The sequence below is a fragment of the Rissa tridactyla genome, chromosome 9, assembly GCF_028500815.1.
Source record: "Rissa tridactyla isolate bRisTri1 chromosome 9, bRisTri1.patW.cur.20221130, whole genome shotgun sequence".
In the NCBI taxonomy this organism is placed as follows: Eukaryota; Metazoa; Chordata; class Aves; order Charadriiformes; family Laridae; genus Rissa; species Rissa tridactyla.
Window position 1 is genome coordinate 30,483,745 of NC_071474.1, and position 20,704 is coordinate 30,504,448.

The 20,704-nt window shown below is 62.3% G+C and overlaps 2 protein-coding genes across 13 annotated transcripts; one reads left to right on the top strand and one right to left on the bottom strand.

The window, feature by feature from the left end:
• Positions 1 to 28: 28 nt before the first annotated feature.
• On the bottom strand, positions 29 to 12,872 carry SYTL4 (synaptotagmin like 4). Of its 10 annotated transcripts, XM_054214287.1 has the most exons (23): positions 12,778 to 12,872; positions 11,934 to 12,048; positions 11,611 to 11,758; positions 11,343 to 11,532; positions 11,104 to 11,254; positions 10,900 to 11,009; positions 9,905 to 10,062; positions 7,078 to 7,232; positions 6,724 to 6,939; positions 6,125 to 6,234; positions 5,850 to 5,964; positions 5,580 to 5,687; positions 5,229 to 5,352; positions 5,039 to 5,129; positions 4,757 to 4,860; positions 4,561 to 4,647; positions 4,038 to 4,216; positions 3,745 to 3,847; positions 2,641 to 2,802; positions 1,690 to 1,795; positions 1,222 to 1,321; positions 498 to 706; positions 29 to 376 (listed from the first exon to the last, which is right to left on the bottom strand). In XM_054214287.1, exons 2-23 carry the CDS (start codon positions 12,002 to 12,004, stop codon positions 234 to 236), a joined length of 2,940 nt encoding a protein of 979 aa, XP_054070262.1. In that variant the 5' UTR covers positions 12,005 to 12,048; positions 12,778 to 12,872; the 3' UTR covers positions 29 to 233. The 10 variants fall into 10 exon arrangements, with proteins under 10 accessions (XP_054070262.1, XP_054070263.1, XP_054070265.1 ...); XM_054214288.1 differs by lacking the exon at positions 11,934 to 12,048 and having other exon boundaries at positions 12,778 to 12,870; XM_054214290.1 differs by lacking the exons at positions 9,905 to 10,062; positions 10,900 to 11,009; positions 11,104 to 11,254; ... (2 more) ...; positions 11,934 to 12,048; positions 12,778 to 12,872 and adding an exon at positions 8,515 to 9,386 and having other exon boundaries at positions 7,078 to 7,229.
• Positions 12,873 to 12,892: 20 nt separating this feature from the next.
• CSTF2 (cleavage stimulation factor subunit 2) lies at positions 12,893 to 20,420 on the top strand. Of its 3 annotated transcripts, XM_054214300.1 has the most exons (15): positions 12,893 to 12,998; positions 13,154 to 13,232; positions 14,353 to 14,522; positions 14,830 to 14,966; positions 15,084 to 15,203; positions 15,305 to 15,460; positions 15,589 to 15,712; positions 16,031 to 16,093; positions 17,393 to 17,452; positions 18,049 to 18,190; positions 18,557 to 18,708; positions 18,984 to 19,261; positions 19,694 to 19,819; positions 19,963 to 20,088; positions 20,220 to 20,420. In XM_054214300.1, exons 1-14 carry the CDS (start codon positions 12,941 to 12,943, stop codon positions 20,083 to 20,085), a joined length of 1,788 nt encoding a protein of 595 aa, XP_054070275.1. In that variant the 5' UTR covers positions 12,893 to 12,940; the 3' UTR covers positions 20,086 to 20,088; positions 20,220 to 20,420. The 3 variants fall into 3 exon arrangements, with proteins under 3 accessions (XP_054070275.1, XP_054070276.1, XP_054070277.1); XM_054214301.1 differs by lacking the exon at positions 17,393 to 17,452; XM_054214302.1 differs by lacking the exons at positions 17,393 to 17,452; positions 18,049 to 18,190; positions 18,557 to 18,708.
• Positions 20,421 to 20,704: the final 284 nt, after the last annotated feature.

Sequence of the window (20,704 nt, forward strand, 5' to 3'; positions counted from 1 at the left end):
CAGCCTGAAATTTGGTGCAGAGCCTAAGACAAAAGGAAAACCCTTTAAACAAAGCTAGGCCAAGACGACTTTCTGGCCAAGCCTGTTTCAAGAGAGTCATGTTTATTAAAGTATAAGCAAAATAAAATAAAATAAAATAAGCAGGTGTGGCAGCCTTGCAGAGCCACGCAGAGAGTGCGGCTCCCGAGCGGCGCTGCTGGCCCTCGGCCAAGTCACGCTGCCAGGGCTGCAGCCTACGGCCGCAGCTTGGCCATGGTGGAGCGGAGCTGGAGCGTCCCCTCCGCCCAGGAGCCTGGGTACTGACGCATCTTCTGCCACAGGTTCAGCTCCTCACCCGTGGAGTCCATCCAGTCCACAGCCTGCCCATTGCTCATGCCTGGGAGAAAGGAAGGAGAGGGGCAGAAGTCACCACCGGGGCAGCCTCCTACCTGCAGCGAGGCAGCCCCAAGCCAGCCTGCTTGTCCCCAAGGGCTTGCTGGGACCCCAGGGCTCCTCACCGTTTCCCACCCCCAGGCGGACACCCCCAAGGAAGTCGTTGCTGGACAGTGGCTCCCGGTCCCAGACCGTCAGCTCCAGGCAGATGTGCTGCAGGTCCTCGGGGTTGATGTCGTTGTAGACAAAGGTGTGGTTGTAATGAGGGTTCAGGGTCTTCTTCACCACGGGCGTCTTCCTCTTGGAGGCTTTGTTTTTGTGCGGCAGGAGGTAGCTGGGGGAAGCAACCCCTTGGGTTAGCAGCGTGTATTCAACTGCCATCTGCCCCAGGGGCTGGGGCACCTCAACACTCCAGAACCTGGTCTGGAGCCCCACTTTCCCTGACATGGCCCAGGAAGAGCCACAATGGTCTGCTAAGGGTTGGGTCTCTGCCCCGACTCCTGAAAAGCCGCTCAGCAGACTGCAGGTGGTCTAAGGCGAGGAGAGGGCAAGGACCGCAGCCTGCTTGCCCCAAGCCATGCTGCCCAGTGGTTTGGGGACCTCTGGGAAGACAACTGGACAGCAGCTGGAGCCATGCCCTGCATGCAGCCTCCCACTGCGACCTCTCAGCCGTCCGAAACCTGTTTGCCACCAGGAGCATCTCATCTCCAGGCAGAGATGGGCAGGCAGTGACTTTCAGGGTACCAACACAGGCAGCGCAGGGCAGTTAGTGCAGAGACACATCCCTCCCCAGGGCGGTTCTGGGATGCAGCCAGGGGGGACAGTCCCCCACCTGGGACACACACTCACCCCTTGACAAAGCTGTCGGAGGTCCCCCCGGATTTGGCAGCCGTGAGGTTCTTGGCTTCTTTGATCCAGACCTGGAGCTCACCGCCTTCCCCCATTTTGCCTGGGAAAAACGCAACACAGCAAGAATTAATCAACCTTAATTTCTACCACTGCTAACTTCTGGAAAGGTCCTGCTGAACAGCTTTCACAGCAGAGGCAGGTACAGATCCCCAGTTGGTATCTCCTCCTTCCTCCCGTCCCAGCCCTGCCTACTGAGGTTACAGCAGACAATTGCTCCACGTGGGTCCAGCACCAGGAAAGCACTGGGACCACTTGGCCAGCCTGAGGACAGACGGGTCTGCCCAGACCCAGAGCAGCCCTGCAGGTGCTGCAGAGGAGCAGGCTGCAGTGGCACCACCCAGACCCAGCTCTCGTGTCCACAAGCAGGTCCTGCAGGCTACACAGAGATCCTGGAGCTCCAGCACTCACCCTTCCTGCCATTCCCGGCCCCAGGGTGCTTGGAAGATGGGATGTACTTCATGGAGACAACCAGTTCCCCCTTGTACTGGTGAAGACCAGCAGCATCCGCCCCAATCTGCAAAGCAACAAGACTTATCAAGCACTGCTAGTGTGTATCAAACACCGCTTGGCCAAAGTGGACATGGTGATGGCCTGGTCTAGACACAGCACCTCCCCGTGCTGGGCCAAAGGGCTTGGCTTCTCCTGGAGCTGGTCTAGCCAGCACAGATGCCTGCAGAACCTCCCCAGCATCACTAGGTCAGACTCAGACCGGCTCCTTTGGGATCCCACTTTCGCTCAATCACTTCCCTTAGGAAAAGCTGTTTAGGGGTCTCCACAAGCTGCTCGAGCCCCAGTAACACCGAGGGCTGAGCCCGCAGTACAAGCTAGCCGAGGGACCCAGACTCTTCAGTCCAGCAGCAGCATCGGCTGTTGCCATCAAGCTGCACAAAGGCTCTTGCTGCACGGCTCTACAGCCCACAGCAGGATGTCCTAGCCAATTTCCCCCATTTGTTTCGCTGAATTTGGCTCCGATTCCTCCCAGCCAGGAGCTGGGAAGACCTGTGCTCTTGGAGCAATCGAGCAAGTAGAATGAAAATACCTGATGGGGCAGAGGAATGTCCTGCTGCGTCCCATAGGGAACTTACTGACGAGGAATAGGGACGATAGGCTCAAGGCAGAAAATCTACCTTTTTTTTTGTCATTTTTTTTGTTGTCTTTTTTTTTTTTTTTTTTTACTATGACAGCACTGCTATCTGCTGCTGGGGCTTCATTTTTCCAAAGATTTGACTTGGCACAAGCCTTTTGGCAGCTCTCGGCTGATGTCTCCGCGCCCCTCTGCCCATGAGGGCCACCCCCCGAGACAGGGACAGGCGAGGGAGGCTGCTGGGGGCCGTGGGGCCGGGGTGGCAGGGCCAGCACCTTGCCGTGCAGGGGCAGAAACTCCTCCAGGTGGCTCTCGAAGTTCCAGGCATCCAGCGGGACCTCCACCTCCCCCAGGAAGGTGTTGCGGCCAAAGCGATCATGGTGCCAGACCGAGAACTGCAGCGTCCTCGCAAGCAGCAGGGACTTGTTAATCTCGTACTAGGAAGAGAGACAGAAAACCACCGGTGAGCAGGCAGCGCCAGGCGGGGGACAGGCTTGGCATGCACTATCTGCCACAGCTCTCGAGCAGGAGAGGAGGCAGGTCTGAGGAGCAATGGATGCATGCAGGAGACACTTTGTCTCCCTTTCCAAGCCTGATGAAACCTCAAGGCCCCGGGGCAGTGGTGCAGGAGCCCGTGCTCTCCAGGCAAAGTGGTCCTCGGAGCCTGCACGGAGCCAGGACTAGGACTCATGGCATCCGGCCACCCCACCCCATCCCACCACAAGCGAAGCTCTGCCAGCTCACTGAGCCTCAGGTGGTCAGAGCAAGAGAGCTCAGCAAACCCGGGGCTGCGGCAGCCTGGAAACACAACCACAGTTCCCACTTCCCTCCTCTCCGGAGAGCGCCTGGCCTCAGCCATGTGCTGCCGGGCTCAGGACGGAGCCAGCCCTTCCCACCACCTGATGGTGGCCACAGTGGGGACTGTGAAGGGCAGTGCCAAGTGCTTCTGCCCTGGGGCCCAGAACCACCTTATCTCTGCCTCTGCAGCCATGCTGCCCACCCTCGTGCCAGTGTACCCTGCCTGCAGTGGCCCAGGAGCCTTCTCCACAGAAAGCCATGTCCAGGGTAAGCAGAAGCTCTGGGGGATGCCACAGGAGGCAGGAACACAGGCTGTGTGTGACACACGTTCACATCTGCAGCTGTGCACCCCGCCACAGCAGCCAGGGCTTGACACCACAGCCACACCAGGGCAGCGACCCAGCCTGGGAGGGGGTTTTTCCAGCTTGTAGGGTGCAGCGCCTGGACATGCGGCCTCTGCAGAGCTCTGAGCCCTCAGGGCTCGGAGCCCATCCCTCCCTCAGTTTGTTCTAGCAGCATCCCCAGGGCCGAGCGTCTGCCCAGCTTCACAGCGGGGCTGCACCCCACCCCAGCCCCCTTACCTTCAGCAGCTCATTGTACAGGGGGTTGACGGTGTTGCGTTTGATGGTCGTCTTGCGTTTCCCTTGCCGGGATTTGTCAGGCAGGAGGTAGGTCTTCACGTACCTGAAGGGAGGAGCAGGCAGCGTTTCACCAATCTCCCCACAACTAGCCCCCCCACACACCTCAAGCACCCCAGGGCAAGCCCAGACCTCCTGCCTCACCAAGACCCCCCACTTACAGCTCCCCATCTCTGGTGGGCACCCCACAACCCAGCTGAGCACCACCGGCCATCGCCCCCCCCCCCAGCTCTCACGGGTTGGAGCGCTTCTTGCCCTCGTCCCCGTAGGCCAGCTGGCGACACTCCTTCACGTGAATGAACAAGGTCTGCGTCTTCTGCTCGTAGCTCAGGGAGAAGGAGATTCCCCCGGTGACCGCCACGTTGCCAAAGTCGCCGGCCTCGCTGTAAATGCTGACCATGCTCCCCAGCGTGCTCTGGAAGACACGGGAGGGCTGAGCAAGGGGAACATCACTCGAGGTCCCTCTTCATCCTCAGCGAGGCTACTGCTCCCCGTGCCTCCTCTGCACAGCCCCTCTTACCCGCTCTGTGGCTGGGGATGGCCACCCAGCACCTCCCACCCACATGCGGACTCCCTGGAAGAGAGCTGGGGCTCCGCTTTTCGATGCCCTTCAAGGGGAGGAAGCTCCCTTGCCCCAAGCTCTTTTCCCTGCACCCCAGGAGCTTCCCCCCCACCTCCCTCCCACCCAACCCATCGGCGCTGCCCTCCTCCATCATTTCTTCCTGCGGAGCAGAGCACGGCCACGCCGCGGGGACTCACCGAAGAGGTGCCGCTGCGCATGCTGCCCCGGGCCACCCTCTGCCGATGGATCTCCACCAGGTTATCGATGTCCTCCTCCTCCTCCTCCTGCAAAGAGAGGGACAAGCTGCCTTCGTGGGGGGCAGCAGGGCACGGCCAGCCAGGTAGATGGCTCCTCCACCTGGTAGCCAGCTCTGCAGCATGCCGAGGGTCTCACCAGCTCTGTGTTGAGGCCAGGGACTGACTTGCTCCTGTCCCCCAATGAGCCACCTTCCCCTACGAAGTCCTCCGGGCGCAGGTCGATCACCGACTTGGTATAGTCTGCACGAGAGATGATGGCATGGTGCAGGACTGGTGGAGTCCCGCTGCTCCCTTGCTGCACGGGGCTGCCCCAGCCTCTCCCGTCTGCACCGAGAGCCCACCACAGCCTAGGGAGAAGCAGCCACCCACCCCCTGACGTGTCAGCACCCAAAGACTCCTGCATCCATGCAGCTCTCACCCGCAGGCCTCACCACCCGCCGGGGATTCTTCTTGAATATTGTTTCATGCTCGTCGACCAAGGCGCTGCTGTGTCTTCCCATGGTGGCATCCTGGGGACGAAGGGTCCCTTCAGAGGAGTGGGCACCCCATGGGGCTCCCAGCCCTGTGCCCCAGGCCAGGGCTGAGCCCACCAGAGCAGCGGCACGCACCCGTCCGTCGGAGAGCTGGTTCTTGGAGCGGAGAGGGAGGGTCAGGCTGGAGGCAGCGGGTCCTGCCGGCACAGCAACCTGTTTTCCATCTCTGAGAGGGGCAGCTCTCCCCAAGGAGTTACTCCTGCAGGAGACACAGAAAGGTCTGTCCCACGGAGAGCAAGCGCTGTCTCTCCACAAGCTCCCCACAGCACCCAACCCTAGGGAGCAGAGGACCTGCCTGTCCAGGGACAGGTTTCAGCCCAGCAGAGCCAGCCTCCCCCTCACTAGACCAAGAAAAATGCATTTGAGATGAAGGTCCTCATCCTCTGCCAAGCCAGCCTTTCCAAGGAGCCCCAGGGAGCCCCTCACCTGCCCCTCGTGCCACCAGGACTAGATCTGTAGCCATCCAGGCTCATGTTTTCCATGGACTCTGTGTCACTTTTGCCATCCCGAGGGTCTGAGGCATCCGGAAACAAACTGCAGACAAACAAAACCACAGGTATGTCCTGTTTGGCGAGGAGGAACAGTTTGAGAGAGAGCTTCTGCGCCACCAATGATCCAAGCAGGGCGGCAGCGTCCCTCCCGTCCCCGCAGAAGAGAGCTGGCACACAAAGCAGAGGGGACGGCAAGGATCCTCACCTGGGCCCCTCCCGGGGTGCTGGGGGGCTTTGCTGCTGGGCTGTGGAGGAGCTTTTGGGCTCGCCAAGCTGAGCTTTCTGGAGGAGGGTTTGTCCCACGGTCTCTCTTTTGGTGGCTGGAAGGAGAGAGGCGTCAGGAGGACCACTGCTCCGAGCCCGTTGCTGGAGCAGGAGCTGCTCCCAGCCCACTCTGCACTGGGCACAGGAGTGCCAGGGAAAGTTGGAGCATCCTGGAGGGCTGGGCTGCGGGAGAAGGCATCACTACAGCACCCCTACCTGCCGACCTGTATCGCAGGGACAGCCGCACCATGTCACTGCCCAGCCGGTTGGCGAAGCGGTTGACCCTCTGGTCGTAGAACCAGTCGCCCGTCGTCTTCTTCAGTTCGCTGCAGGGCAGGGGGGCAGTGAGGAGCCATGGGGGGCTACTCGCTCTGCCCCACAGCCACCCTCGGTGCTGCCATGGCCAAGGGCAGCACAGGCACCATGGGCACGTTGGGCAGGCGGATGGGCAGAGGCGATGCACTGGGCAGACAACAGGCCCAGCTACATCTCAAGCAAAATGGGGTTTGTAGGGCACGGGGAGTCAAGAGAGAAGAAATCTGGGGTACTTGAAACACAGGCTGTGAGAGGGACACAGGGGGATGCCAGAGTCAAGTAATGGGGGAAAATGAGCCGGGTGGGCATGAAGAAGACCCAAGAGTGGAGCACAACCCAGTTCTCCATCACCCAACCATGGGTGCCCACCCTAGGAAGTAACAGCAGCCCTGCGTTGGAGAAGACCAGCTGGGCCAGGAAAGGTTGGCCATGGGGCATCAAGAGGAAGGGGACAGAAGGAGCATGCAGAAGGTCCCTGCCACTTGTCCCCAGGTACTCACGCCTCCTTGGAGCAGACTTTGCAGCGCCAGGAGCTATTGGGGCCATAGGAACGGCAGTCCCGACACACGAAGTGGTTGCAGCCCCGGCAGGTGTTGGCTTTGGGGCTGATGCGGCCCAGGCTCTGCTGGCAGCGGGCACACGTCCGCTCACTGTAGCGCTGGCTGCCACGCTTGGCCCCCTTGCGCCGGATCTCCAGCAGCTCGTTCTTCAGCCGTCTGCTTGGACCCCAACACCGGGAGCCGTCAGAGCCACGCTGGAACCCCGTGGGTCCCCACTGCCTGCACCCTCGCCCCTCTGCTTCTACAGCAAAGCAGGGAAACCAGCACCCTGCCTGGCCCCGGCCGCGTCCTCACCTGATTCTCCTCTCCTCCGCTTTGCGGAGCTCCTCGTCGCGCTGCAGGACCTGAAGGATCAAATCCCTCTCCGCCTCGGACAGGAAGGAGAGATCCACAGCCTCCGACATCGCTCCACCCGGTATCGCTTGCCAGAGGAGCCGGACACGTCCCTGCTGTGGGCAAAGCCAGCCGGTGAAGCGCAGCCACATCACGGGCTTGTAGCCCCGGCTCTGCTGGGTACCCCGTGCCCGCACCCCAGGGCAGGACCGGCCCCCCTCCCCCCCATCCCGGATCACCGCAGCCCAGACACCGCCGCGGCCGGTGCCCCGGGCGCCCGCACCCCTCCCGCCCTGCCCAGGGCACGGCGCGGCTGCGGGCCGGGCTGTCGGCCGCCTGCCAGCCCCGCCGACCTCAGCCGGCTCCCTGGCACCGGGGCTAACGCCCAGCGCCCCCGGGCACCCCCGCGGAGGAGGGAGCTGCTGCGCCCACAGACGCACCCCGCGCTCGGAAAGCTGCCGGTCCCCCCGGGAGCGGCGGGAGCCACCGGCGGGCGCTGACAGCCGGACCCCGGGCGACCGCGGCAGCTCCGGAGCCCGACGGAGCCGGGCAGAGCGGCGCTCCCGCAGCCCGGGGGTCGGCAGCCCGCCCGCAGGGTTCCCCCCTCCCCGCCCGGGGCACCGGTGAGCCGGGGACCGGCTGGCGGCTGGGAGCGGCCGCTGTCGAGCCCAGCGGGACGGACCTTCCTGTCGCCGCGGCCCGGCGTGGAGGCGGCGGGGCGGCCCGCGGGCTCCGCTCTGCCGGGACTCACCCCGTCCAGGGCCGCCGGCACAGGGACGCGCAGGCAGCTCCGCGCCTGACCGGCTCCAGCGGCCCGCGGGACACCGCGTCCCCGTTCCCCCCACCCCCAGCAGCACAGCACAGGAACCTCGCCGATGCCGCCCCCGTCCCCGCCCGGTACCTGCCGCGGCTCCGGCCAGCGCCTCCCGGCAGCAGCGGGGGGGACAAAGGCGGGGGGGGATGTGTGTGGTGCCGCCTCCTTAAAGGGGCCGAACCCTCCGCACCTGCGGCACCGACGGGGCGGCCCGGGTGGGAGGCGGCGCCCGCCCCGTCCACCCCCTTCCCGCAGCTCCCGCTCCCAACCCCGCGGGGCTGCTCTCCCCCGGCACGGCTCCGGCACGGCTCCGCCCCGGCTCCCCGGGCCGGCCCCCCCCGCAGCTGGAAGGCAGCTCCTCCCAAAGAGCACACAGACGCCGGCACAAAGTCTACAGCCACCCGCGCTCCCGGGGGAGCCCAGCACGGCGGTGGGCGAGGGACCGGGACGCAAGCAGCAGGGGATGGCCCCGCTGCAAGGCTTCGGCTTCTGCCCTCGTCCTTCGTGGGCAGAGATACGGCCCCGGCTCTGCCCACAGCAGGGAAACCATCAGCAGACGTGGCAGGACCAGGCATGGGGCTCACCTCCATGGGAAGGCGGCTTCTCACCACGCAGTGGGAGGCCGGCTGGGAGCAAAGCCAACGTGAGGACGCGGCTCTGCCCACGCTGGCGGCTGCTGACACAGGATGGGGAGAGCCACGGGTCCCAGCCCTGCAGGAGGAGATGGGACACCGACACAGGGGAGAACCCACGGGGACCCAGGGACTCCAAAAGGCCAGTGGGACTTCCACCCCGGGCAGGGGGTTTCTCTGCAACAGGGGTACACATGCAAAGCAAGAGGGCTTTGGGCTCGCAGGCAGAGCTGAGGGCAAAGGACACAGACAGAGGCTTTGACCCCCAAGCCCCTCCACCCACTGCCAGGGGACCCGGCCTCCCCAGGCAGGACCCCCACACTTGGACTTGTGTTCGCTTTTTAACTGGACGCCAAGAAGAGGGGTGGGAAACATCCTTATTTCTGCAAAAAGGTAAGAAACCGAGATGAACAGACTCGTTTCCAGTACAATACAAAAGCATGCTAGTAAATATAAGCACAAAGACTGTCCCTGACTCACTGAAACGAAGCCCATCAGGAATCCAAGGTTTATTCAGCCCTGTGGCTCTCTCCTGTGGGAAACGGGGCTAAAAGTGGCACCAAATGTCCAAGATTTGGGCAGCAACAGGCACAGACAGCGCAGGACTCGGGGCACTCTCAGTCCCAGTTCGCTCCATCCTAGGCCATGGGATCTCCCATGGGAGCACATCTTTCAGTGCTCTGGGCACAGGAAGGTACCCAAGAACGAGGGGACGTAAAAGTGTGTCCAGAGTGGCAGCAGGCAACAGTAGCATCTCCTGGCCACAGATGATCCAATGCCAGCATTTCATGGGAGCTGGAGCCACGCCAGGGCCTGTGGCCAGCTAGGCAGGCAGCGTTGGCCGGCACTCGAGGTCCAGCACAAGGTGATGCACATGGGGCGCGTAGGACTTCACTGCCTCGATGTGCAGGATGCTGGTGCGCCACGGCTGCTTGTGCAGCTCTGCCAGCAGCCCCTGGATCCGTGCCGCTGTGGCTTCAGCCCACTTCTGCCACTCGGGCCTGATCCTGGCCCCCAGCGTCTCCTTCCCACTGCCCTCCATTGGGCACTGCACCTCTCCATCAGAGCCGGCTCCCTCTGGAGACCCCTGCTCAGCCTGCAGGAGCGGGGCCTGCCTTGGGGCTGGTGCAGGGGGAGTCTCCACGTTGTGGTGGATATGGAGAACCCCACCCGTGCCCTTCTTCAGCACGCGGCAGGCCACCGGCCAGCCTTCCTCCGAGCTGGGAATCAGACCCAGGTTCACCCGGTCCGCTACGTCCCGCAGCTCCAGCTGGAAGGAGAGGGGAAGTGAGTAGCATGCTGTGTGGGGCTGGAGGGACCGCGGCTGGTCGGCACTGCTCACCTGCCGGTTGTCCCCGTGGTGGACACGGCAGCGGTCCTGCACGCCATTCAGAGCCAGGTTCCTCCGCAGGGCCTCCACGGCATGGCTGTTCCACTCGCAGGCGTGGGCGAAGGCAGCCGCTGCGTGAACCAGGTACGGCAGCGTGAAATAGCCGATGCCTGGGGGCAGGAGAGGTGGCAGTGGCTAAGGTCAGGGTCTGGGCACCGATGGGGGTCTGCGCTCCTCCATGGAGGCAGGGCAGGATGCAGATTGCCACCCTGGCTCTCTGCATCCACTTTGCTCCAGGTCGGAACAAGGCCAGATGCTGGGAAAACGGAAATTCACCCCCCACACACACACCTCCCCAAAAGCAAAATCTGTCTTGGAAAGTGTTTACAGAGGAGCTTATTTTACCTTTGGTCTTTGGCCATTAGCTCAAGACCTGCCCTGCTCTGCTTCCACTCTGTGCAGAAGTGCCTGACTACCACTTATTTTAATTACTCCAGAGGAGTTTTGTGAGTGCCACATCCTTTCTGTGCAGCACAAATTGGAAGCACTAATTTTCTCAAGCACAAAACAGCGGCTCTCTTGACATGTAAACGCCTGACGTGATCTCCCCCTTTATCTCACAGCACAGGACGCTTCAGTTAGTGCCAGCTTGTCGTGAAAGCACATCAGTACAGGCTCAGGAAATCTACGGGAGCTTTTCAGAAACAATATCAAGGACAAATCTTTTCCATGGATTTAAATGTATCCATGACCAGCACTGGGTACAGAGCAGTGCTCCGCAGAGCCTGAGTGCAAGGTCATCCTGAGAGTGTAAAGGCAACAGGGACGCAGCAGGGACAGCAATGCCAGGTTAGCTGATGGATCACGCACAGAGCAGGAGCTCTACCTGGGTATTTTTCCAGTCCAGGCTGGAAATAACATTTCAAATCCACCTGGATGCCATCAGTACCTGCATCACTGCTCTCTGCCTGCCCTGCCCCGCCAAAGCCCTCTGCCGGCCTTGTTACCTGCGTACAGATCCACCAGGACCTCCCCGGAGCAGGGCAGAGAGGCTACCCGCAGCTTCTCTGTGATGTTGCCCGGTGAGAACATGCACTTGGTCACATCGAACGTGTACCTGGGAGATATCACCAGCCCAATGAGGGCAGCCCTTTCCCCGCAGTGGCCGCATCCCCGCCCTGGCCGCATCCTGCGCCACGGCTCCTGCCTACCTGATCCCATTGTCCACGTGCTCCACCCAGCCGTCCTGGCCCAGCAGCAGGGTGACATTGGGGGACCGCATTCCATCCGGCAACACCCGTCCTCTCCTGGCCAGCCGCTGGGCACCCAGAGCCGAAGCGACCGTCTCCCAGAGTGCCGGACCTGCAACGCACCCGTCCTGGGAGCTTTGGGAAAGGCCATGGCGGCTCCATGGGCAGGATCTGGGCAGGCAGAACACACTTCCCCTTACCCAGTTTCTCCCATAGCGCAGCCCCGAAGCTGTCCTCGCTCAGCAGGACCAGGTCCCCATGCCGCTGCCAGGTGTGGGGCACGTCACGCTCCAGCTCCTCTGACCAGCTCTCGCCCAGCAGCCGCTGCAGCTCGTCCCGCAGCTTCTGGGCGGGCGTCCGCCGGCGGGCTGCCCTGGAGGGGACAGGGTCCTGCAGGAGGGATGTGACACGTGGGACTGAGACCCCGTCACCCCACGGCAGGGCTCAGGGCGGGGGATCTCTCCCAACCTGGATCCGGACCAGCCTACAGGGCATCTCCTGGGGCAGCCACAGCTGGTCAAGCTTCTCCTCCAGCACGGGCAGGGCCACCCGGCCCCCTGGCACCTCCTGCAGCCGGTAGCGCCCATCTAGGAGCTGCCTCTCTTCCAAATGCTCCCTGCAAGGCCAAACCATGTTCAGGCCCTCCCCAGCCCACCCAGCCACAAGGAAGAAAGCCCCTCTGGGGTGCGGGGTTGGCCCTCTGAGCTCTCCTCTCTGCCAGACCTGCCTGCGCCCTGCCTGCACCCTGCTGGAGCAGCTGCAGGCCTCCCGTTCCCCCATCACAGGCTCACCTGAGGCGCTGGGCAAACTGCAGCTCCGTGGCCAGCGCAGGGACAGGGATGGGGACATCCCTTGCCTCCATGCCGTGGACAGAGGGACGTCACCATCTAGCAGGGACCCATCTGCCTACCAGGTAGGCACAAGATGTCAGGCTTACAAGGGACAGGAGGGAGCCGGGGCCAGTGGGGGTCCCTGGCACCGCCAAGCTGGGGGCATCAGAGCCCTGGCTGCCCTGGCACTGCCATGGGGTGACCAGGGAGGTGGGGTACCCTGGGGGATGGGGTGGCTGGAGGATGGGGTCCCCTGGGGGATTGGAGTGCCCTTCGCGGGGGAGACTCCCTAGGGGCTGGGGTGTCCTGGGGGACTGTGGTGCCCTGGGGGGGATACTCTGGGTGATAGGGTGTCCTGAGGGGGACCGGGGTACTCTGGGGTGGTGGCTGGGGCACTCCACAGAATGGGGTGCCTCCCAATAGGGTACCCCAATGGATGGGATGCTTGAGTGGTGCGGTGCTCTAGAGGTGGGGTATCCCAGTGGATGGGGGTCCCGGGAGAATGGGGTACTCTGGGGATACCGTACTCTATGGAACGGGGTGCCCGGCAATGGGGTACCCCAGGGGATGGGGTGCCCCGGGGGGTTAGGAGGATGGGGCGCCCGGAGGAATGGGGTACCCTATAGGAGCGGGGTGCCCGGCTGTGGGGGGTGGGATACGCAGAGCGTTGTGCCTCAGGGCCGGTGCCCGGGACCGCACCCCTAAGGCCGCGGCAGCCGACATCCCCTGCCCGTCTGTGCCGGGAAGGGCTCCCCAAGTACCCAGCACGCCCGCCCGGCTGTCCCGCCGCTCTCCTCGCTCCTACCGAGCGCGGCCCGCAGGCTACCACGGCGCAGGCCCCTGTTTCCCGCCGGAGCGTCTTCTCCACCGCGCCGCTGCCATGTTTGTTGTGGGCGCGGGCGGAAGCGGAAGCGGGGGGAGCGGCGTGGGGTGAGGGACCGGAAGCGGCCGCGAGGCCCGGCGGCGGGATGGCGGGGCTGTCGGTGCGGGACCCCGCCGTGGACCGCTCCCTGCGCTCCGTCTTCGGTGAGCGCTGCGGGAGCGGGACGGCAGGGGAACGGGAGTGGGGACGGGGACGGGCGGGCCGGCCGGCCGGCCGGATCCTCCCCGCCGTGGGGGGCTGGTGTCCGCGCAGCCGTCGGGCTCCGCGCTGACCGGCGGGCGCTGTCTCTCTTCCACAGTGGGGAACATCCCGTACGAAGCCACCGAGGAGCAGCTGAAGGACATTTTCTCTGAGGTTGGGCCCGTGGTGAGCTTTAGGTGAGAAGGGACTGGAGCGTCTCTCTGCTGAGGAAAGGCTGAGAGCCCCGGGGCTGTTCAGCCTGGAGAAGGGGGGGCTGAAAGGGGATCTCATCAATGCTCAGCAATAGCTAAGGCTCTTCTCAGAGACTTAGCTCTTCTCTTCCCTCTGGAACACGGGAAATTCCATCTCAACATGAGGAAAAGCTTCTTTCCTTTGAGGGTGCCAGAGCTATGGATCAGGCTGCCCAGAGAGGTGGTGGAGCCTCCACTGGAGATATTCCAGACCCACCTGGACATGTTCCTGTCCATCCTGCTGTGGGTGACCCTGCTTTGGTAGGGGGTTGGACTGGATGATTTCCAAAGGTCCCTTCCAACCCCGACCACTCTGTGATTCTGTAATGGCTGCCGGCCTCCCCGGTTCCCCGGGGCAGCACGGGAGAGCCTTGCCCCAAGCCCTGCAGGTGGCATGGGGCCGTGCAGGGCCGTGCTGTGGCAGGGCCAGCCTTCTGCCGGGCAGTGCCGAGCAGGGCGGCTTCTGGAGGGGTTTGTGAGGCTGTGGTAGCTCTCCTGGGGGTGCAGGCACTGAGGTGGCCTGGAGATGTAGAGTGTAATAGGCTGAGCCTGAATATGGGCAGGCTGCACCAGGCTGGAGGCAGGTGCCCTGCCATGGCATGGAGTTGGGGTGTGTAAGTCCTCGGGTTCTGATCAGGCTCTGTGCAGAGAGCTGGGGGTGCGGAGCACTCCCACCCCAGTGGCTCTGCAGGGATGTTTCCTGAGTTGGCAGCAGGCTTCAGAGAGCTCTCAGTTAAGGGCTTGGGAGCTGCAGGAGCAGCCAGTCCAGTCCTGTGTCCCCAAGAGATGCCTTTGTGGGGACACAGGAAGCACAGCGCTTGTGCTGGTGGCCTTCCTGGACACCAGAGCTCTGGGAATACCCATCAGCCTGGGTCCAGGAGACCTTTTGGCTCAGGCTTAAGGCTGGTTGTTGCGTGCCTTTATCTGACCCTGGTGCCTTCACTCTGCTCCTCTGTTGTGTCCCCCAATATCCCCCTCCTGAGCAATGGGGAGGTGTGGGCACTGCACGCTGCTCAATGCCTGCACTGCCCTCAGCAGTGGTGGTTCTCTCCTCCTCGCTGTGCAGGCTGGTGTATGACAGGGAGACAGGAAAACCAAAGGGCTATGGCTTCTGTGAGTACCAAGACCAGGAGACGGCCCTCAGTGCCATGCGGAACCTGAATGGGCGAGAATTCAGTGGGAGAGCCCTGCGCGTTGACAATGCGGCCAGCGAGAAGAACAAGGAGGAGCTGAAGAGTGAGTCTGCATTTTGTGGTGGAGACCGCACTAATGTTGTGCTGGGCCCGACCTTTTCAGCCTTACAAAGCCTGCCTCTTCTGTGAGGTTGGCAAGGTGGAAACCTTGCAGAGCTGATCTGCTCCAAGTGATATAGCGAGTAGTTTTGCAGGGGGATACGTGGGTTCAGCTCTGTGTTTTCTCTCCCATATGATCTCCCCTTTTTACTGTCTCCCTTTCTCTGTAATGGCGTGGTGCTTCCCATCTGATGAGCCCATTAAAAATGGCCAGTTCACATTGGTGTGCAAGGTCACAAACTCTGTTGCAGGCTTGGGTACAGGTGCACCCATCATAGAGTCACCCTATGGGGACCCTGTCAATCCTGAAGATGCCCCTGAATCCATCAGCCGTGCAGTAGCCAGCCTGCCCCCCGAGCAGATGTTTGAGCTGATGAAGCAGATGAAGGTGAGTGTAGCAGAGAGCTGTACTCTCTCCATAAGCACAGCTTCTACCACTGCTGCCCTTGTTCTCGCAGCCCCTGTTGCGCCTTGCCAGAGCTCTGATCTGTGTGTTTCTTCTCAGTTGTGTGTCCAGAACAGCCCTCAGGAAGCCAGGAACATGCTGCTCCAGAACCCCCAGCTTGCTTATGCCCTGCTGCAGGCCCAGGTGGTCATGAGGATCGTTGACCCGGAGATCGCGCTGGTTTGTCCCTTGCTGCCTCATCGGGGGTTGGTAGGATATCGGTGGTAGCCTGTTGTGGAGGAGGGTGGAAAAGAACTCCTTTCTCCTTCTTCTGTCCCTAGAAAATCCTGCATCGCCAGACCAGTGTTCCTCCTCTGATCCCAGGCAACCAGCAGCCAGTGCCAGGGCCAGGGCCTGGGCCGGGACCAGGGCCTGGGCCAGGGCCAAATGCCCAGCTGAACCCGCAGAATACCCCCTCGTCCCAGCCGCAGCCCATAGTAAGAGCAGACGTGACGGACGTGCTGTACAGGGGAGAGATGGGCATTGCTGGTTCCAGCTCTTCCAGCTGGGGCATGCATGCCTGGGCGACGGGGCTTCGCTGAGGTCTGGTTTCTCTCCTGGATAGGGTGGGATGCACGTAAATGGTGCTCCTCCGCTGATGCAGCCGCCCATGCAGGGAGGAGTGCCGGCCCCAGGACAGATGGCAGCCCCTGTGCAGGGCCCGGGCCCTGGCCCCATGGCTCCAGGAGGTGAGTGCTTGGGTTTCGGATAAACGGTGCCATGGGTCTGTGTGTCCTGCAGACAGTCCCCCTCTACCTTCCCCCTAAAACCAGAGGGCCTGGCCCTGTGAGAGCATGCATAGTCCCATACTGTGTGTCGTGGTTGTGGCTGCTGCCAGCAGCAGTCCAGAAAGTTGGCTTATCTCTGTGAGGGACCAACACCAAGAAAATAAACTTCTAGATGCTACCCCAGGAGCTGGGAGGGGGGAGGTATTTGGGGCTAAGGGAATCGGTTAGTGGTGCAGGGATGGCCAAGGAGGGATCTGATCTCTGCCTGTTCCCCCTCAGGTGGGATGCAGCCGCAGGTTGGAATTCCGGGCGGAGGGCCTGTCCCCTTGGAGCGTGGACAAGGTAAAACAGACATGGGTTAGTGCTGTGTGTCATGTGAGCCTTGCTCCAGCAGGGGCCCAGGCCATGGGCGGTGAGCAGTGCTGTGCCAAGAGCCCCTGCCAGCTACCTGGAGCCTTGCCATCCTTGGATCCGGGGCAGCTCCTGCAGCGCTGAGCTGTGCCTGGGTTTGTTCGCTTAGGCGCAAGGTTGTGGTAGCAGCTCTCCTGCTTCCAGGGCCTCAGCCCATGCACCGGTTTGCTCCCAGCTTGTTCTGCGCCGTGTCGTGCAGACATGACCTGGAAGTTGGGAGAGCTGCCAGTCCCCGCAGAGCCCCACCGGGCGGGGACATGCCTGTTTTCCATCTCTCTGTGAGCCCCTCTCTGTCCCTGTGCTTGTGCGAGCAGGCAGAGCTTGCTTTTCTCTGGTACCTGTCATGCTCCTTTGCTGCCTGGGTGTTGGGAAGCAGCTTGTGCCGCGGCCGCCTCTGCCAGCGCTCCCTGCGCTGTGCCCGGCAGAGGGAGCTGGGCCTTCGCTTTTTGCTTGTGACAGTGAGTTGGAGGCTTGGCAGGGAATTTCCCAATGAGTGATGGCTTGGCTTTCCTTCCGCAGGCACGGTCTGTACGGCCCAGCCCCGGAGCCGGATTCCTTACGGTTCACATGTTGCGTAGCCGCCCGTCAAGCCGTGCACCCCGAAACCGGGGTTAGCACAACCAAGGCATTCCTGTTCTCCCAGTAATAAGGCACGCAGGCAGTTGACACCTCTATGGCCTTGAGTCGTATTGTAGGCCGTGTACCAGAAACATGGCAAACCTGTTTTGAGATCCTCTGGTCTTAGGTACTTAGGGGCAGCTGACTCTCATTTTCTTTGGGGTGGGCACCATCTTCCTGAGAGCAAGCTGGCAGTTCTTGGCACCCGGAAGGTTTTGGAGAGCAGACAGAAAGCTGGCACTGGGGAGTGCCGTGGGAAGCTGCCGGCAGGGGCAGAAGCAGAAGCTGACTGGCTGTGCATTGTGGGGCGCAGCGTGGCCCCACAGAATGCCAGTTCTCTTAGCAGGATATCCTCCTGCCCCACACATTCACGTGGTGAGCGAGGGAAGGGCCACGCCAAGCTGGCTGTCATGCCACAGCAGAGGTGGCATTAATGGAAGAGGTTGATAAAGCCAGACCTGCAGCAGGCAGCGTCTTCTCCATAGGTTTTCCGGGGGACTTCAGGGGAGTGGAGGTGATCCTGCAGGCAGCACTATCCCGAAGGCTGAGTGCATGTGTGCATACACTATTTACGTGTCTGCTCTTCTCCCTCTTTTCCTGCTGCTTGCCCAGGGAACCTGCAGCTCTCGCCCGTGGGACCTGCCAGGCCTGCGTCTATCGAACGCGTTCAAGGTATCCCGGCACCCGCCAGCTCCCTTCTCCCATGGAGCTTGTTGTGGAGTGTACAGAGAGCGGATTTCACCCCACTGTGCTCAGGGATGGGGACTGGCCTATCACCCTGTAGCCTGGCAGGATTAGGAGGAGGCAGGATTTCCTCTGGGGCCAGAGGAGGGAACAGGCTAGCGCCGTACACAGAGAGCCACCAGTGGAAAAGGAGAGTGGGCTCAGAGAGGACCTTTGCCCCCTTTGATACCTTGCTACCAGGAGTCTTCCAGGTCTTGCTTTGCTCCTGGCCCCACGTCAGCAGGGGGGTGATGCCCACGCTTGTAGAGATCGCCACGGGGGCACCCACGCTTGGTTTGGCCACCTGGTGCCGTAAGGAGCCTGAGATAGAGCCAGAGAGGGAAAGAGAGGGATAAAATCAGCATCCAGGGAAGGGGCTTCGGTGCGCTCTGGCCTTGCACAAGGGGCTGTTGCCCCCGGCGGTCAGCACGGCTCACCTGCCTGCGCGCCGGGGAGCAGCGAGTGCCTCGAGGGCGCTGGGGGACAGTCTCAGCATGGCTCTGGTCATGCAGATCCTCACGATCTCTTGTGTGTCTCCCTGGCAGTGCCCATGCCAGACCCGAGGGCCCCTATGCAGCGTGGACCTCTACCTGCTAGTGGCCCGCCGCCCCGAGGCCTTTTGGGAGATGCCCCGAATGACCCTCGCGGAGGGACCCTGCTCTCAGTCACTGGAGAAGTGGAGCCCAGGTGAGGGGAGAGGGAAGGAGAGGAGCCCTTGGCACTGTCCCCTGCCCAAGGGTGACCTCTCGCTGAGGACAGGGATGGCACCAGCCTTCCGGGAGTCACCGCTGCCTGGTCGGAGGCCCTTGTGCTGCCGACTGCGGGGGCCAGCCCGTTTTCCCGGGGATGGGGCATCCCCGGTGTGATGGCAGCAGCCCTGTGGCTTGGGGCCGACAGCACCCGTCCCTGTGCCAGCCTCCCCCTCCTCCCCCTGCGGCCGGCTTCGGGGGCAATCCCAGCGCTCTGCCCAGACCGTGCCAAGCCAGCGTCTGATTCACACTCTCTCGCTTTTTCTCCTCCTCCTGCTTTGCTCTCCTCGTCTCTCTGCGTCAGAGGTTACCTTGGGCCGCCCCACCAGGGAGCCCCTATGCACCATATGCCTGGTCATGACAGCCGTGGCCCCCCCCATGAGATGAGGGGGGGACCCATGGGAGAACCCCGACCACTGATGGGAGAGCCACGGGGGCCCTTGATGGATGCTCGAGGTGAGAGAGGGGGCATGAAATAGTGGGTGGCTTAAAGCGTGCAGACAAGAAGTCAGAGTGGAGCCCGCTGCCCCGACACGAGGCGTAGGAAGGGGGTTTGGGCAGTGAAACAGCTGACCCAGGGCAAGGGACTTCCTCCAGGGATGTCCCTTCTGCCCTGAGCTCTGCACGTTCTGGGCGTTTGTTAGTCCCCAGGCAAAGGCGGCAGCGCGCTTGCTCCCATGCTCCCTGCCGCACTGCTCCCTTCAACACCTTGCCTTGTCTTTCCCCTGCAGTCGGAAGAGATCCCCGAGGGCTGGAGCCACGAGGATTGGAGCCGCGAGGGCTGGAGCCCCGGGTGATGGAGGCGCGAGCCCTGGAGGCACGAGGCCTGGAGCCACGGGTCCTGGAGCCGCGGGTGCTGGAAGCCAGGGCCATGGAGGCCAGGGTCATGGAGCCCCGGGGCCTGGAGCCTCGAGGGCCTGGTCCCAACCCGCGTGGCCCCATGCCTGGTGGGATACAGGGTCCAGGGCCACTTAACATGGGAGCCAGTGGCCCGCAGGGGCCCCGCCAGGTACACAGACCACCTCTGCTCAGTTGAGCACTGATGGTGTCTCGTAGATTTGGGATGGGTGAGGGGGGTGATCGCCTCCTGCAGCAGGCAGAGAGGGGAGGGTGTCCCGCAGTGCCTCCGAGAAGCACAAGGCTGGGTCAGTGGCTCTGGGGGGTTTGGGGCACCTGTCCCATCTCCCTAAGCACTGGCTGTCTGCTGGGGACGAGACAAGACTCAGGCCTCTCTCCACCTCTTCCTGAAGCACAGGAAGGTGTGCAGGAGGTGGAGGGAGAGGAGAGCATGTAAAATGCATGGTAACCTGTCTCTCTCCGTGCTCGGGAGTCTTCAGGCTGTCTGAGGGCATCCATCTGATCATCTGCTTTTACATTCCTATATCTCTATGGCTGAGTCCAGAGACCCCGTTGGTCCTTAACCCTTCTCTCATGCCTGCAGGTTCCTAACATGGCAGGGGCAGGCATGCAGGGAGGAGGCATTCCTGGGGCAGGGGTCCAGGGAGCTGGTCAGCCCGGAGGCTTTAGCCCTGGACAGAGCCAGGTCACCCCCCAGGATCATGAGAAGGTGAGTGGAGAAAAGGGAAAGGGCAGGACAACGGGAGCAGCGCTTCCTACGTGTCTTACTGTGGCGAGGACAGCCCCTTCCTGGCTCCGGTAACCATGGCTGCTCTGGCAGGGCAGGTCTCTGATTCTCCCCTCTCCCCACAGGCAGCCCTGATCATGCAGGTTCTGCAGCTGACGGCAGACCAGATCGCCATGCTGCCCCCGGAGCAACGGCAGAGCATCCTGATCCTGAAGGAGCAAATCCAGAAGTCCACGGGGGCACCCTGACAGGTGATGTCCTTAACCCAGCCTTGGCCTGTGCCTTCTCCCCTTCAGTAAATTGCAGAGCTGCTCAGGATGGGGCTCTGCCCTGCTTTTCCTCTCCGTGCCAGGGCTCACTCTCCTCCCCTTCCTCCTCACAGGCGTGTGGTGGAGGTGCCGATGCCTGCACAGAGGAGACGCTCCGTGGCAGCTGCTTCCCGTTGCTGTCTGAGTTGATGCTGCGTTTTGGGAGAGGTTTCTCCTCCCCCCCCTCAACAACGTTTTCCCCTCTCATTCATCCTTTTTTTCTGTGTGTATATTTTATGATGTTTGAAATAAAGTGGGAGGAGGGTTTGAGTAAAGCCACGTCTCCGCCTGGCTTGGTTGGTCTCGTGGAGGCCGGAGTGGGACTGTTGGGTTCTGGCTTTTGGCTAGTCCAAACCACTCGCCTTCCTCCCATCTCCCCAGCACCAGGGCAAGGTCTGCTCGTGGGATTTTGTGCCATGCTGTGTCACAGCTGTTCACAGGGGCGTAAGGGAAGGGCAGGACAGAGAGCTCGGCTTTCTGTTCCTGCCGACCGGGTGGGAAGGGCTCCGTATCCGATTGCTGTATCGCTTACCAGCCTGCTCAGTGGGGCTGCTTTTTC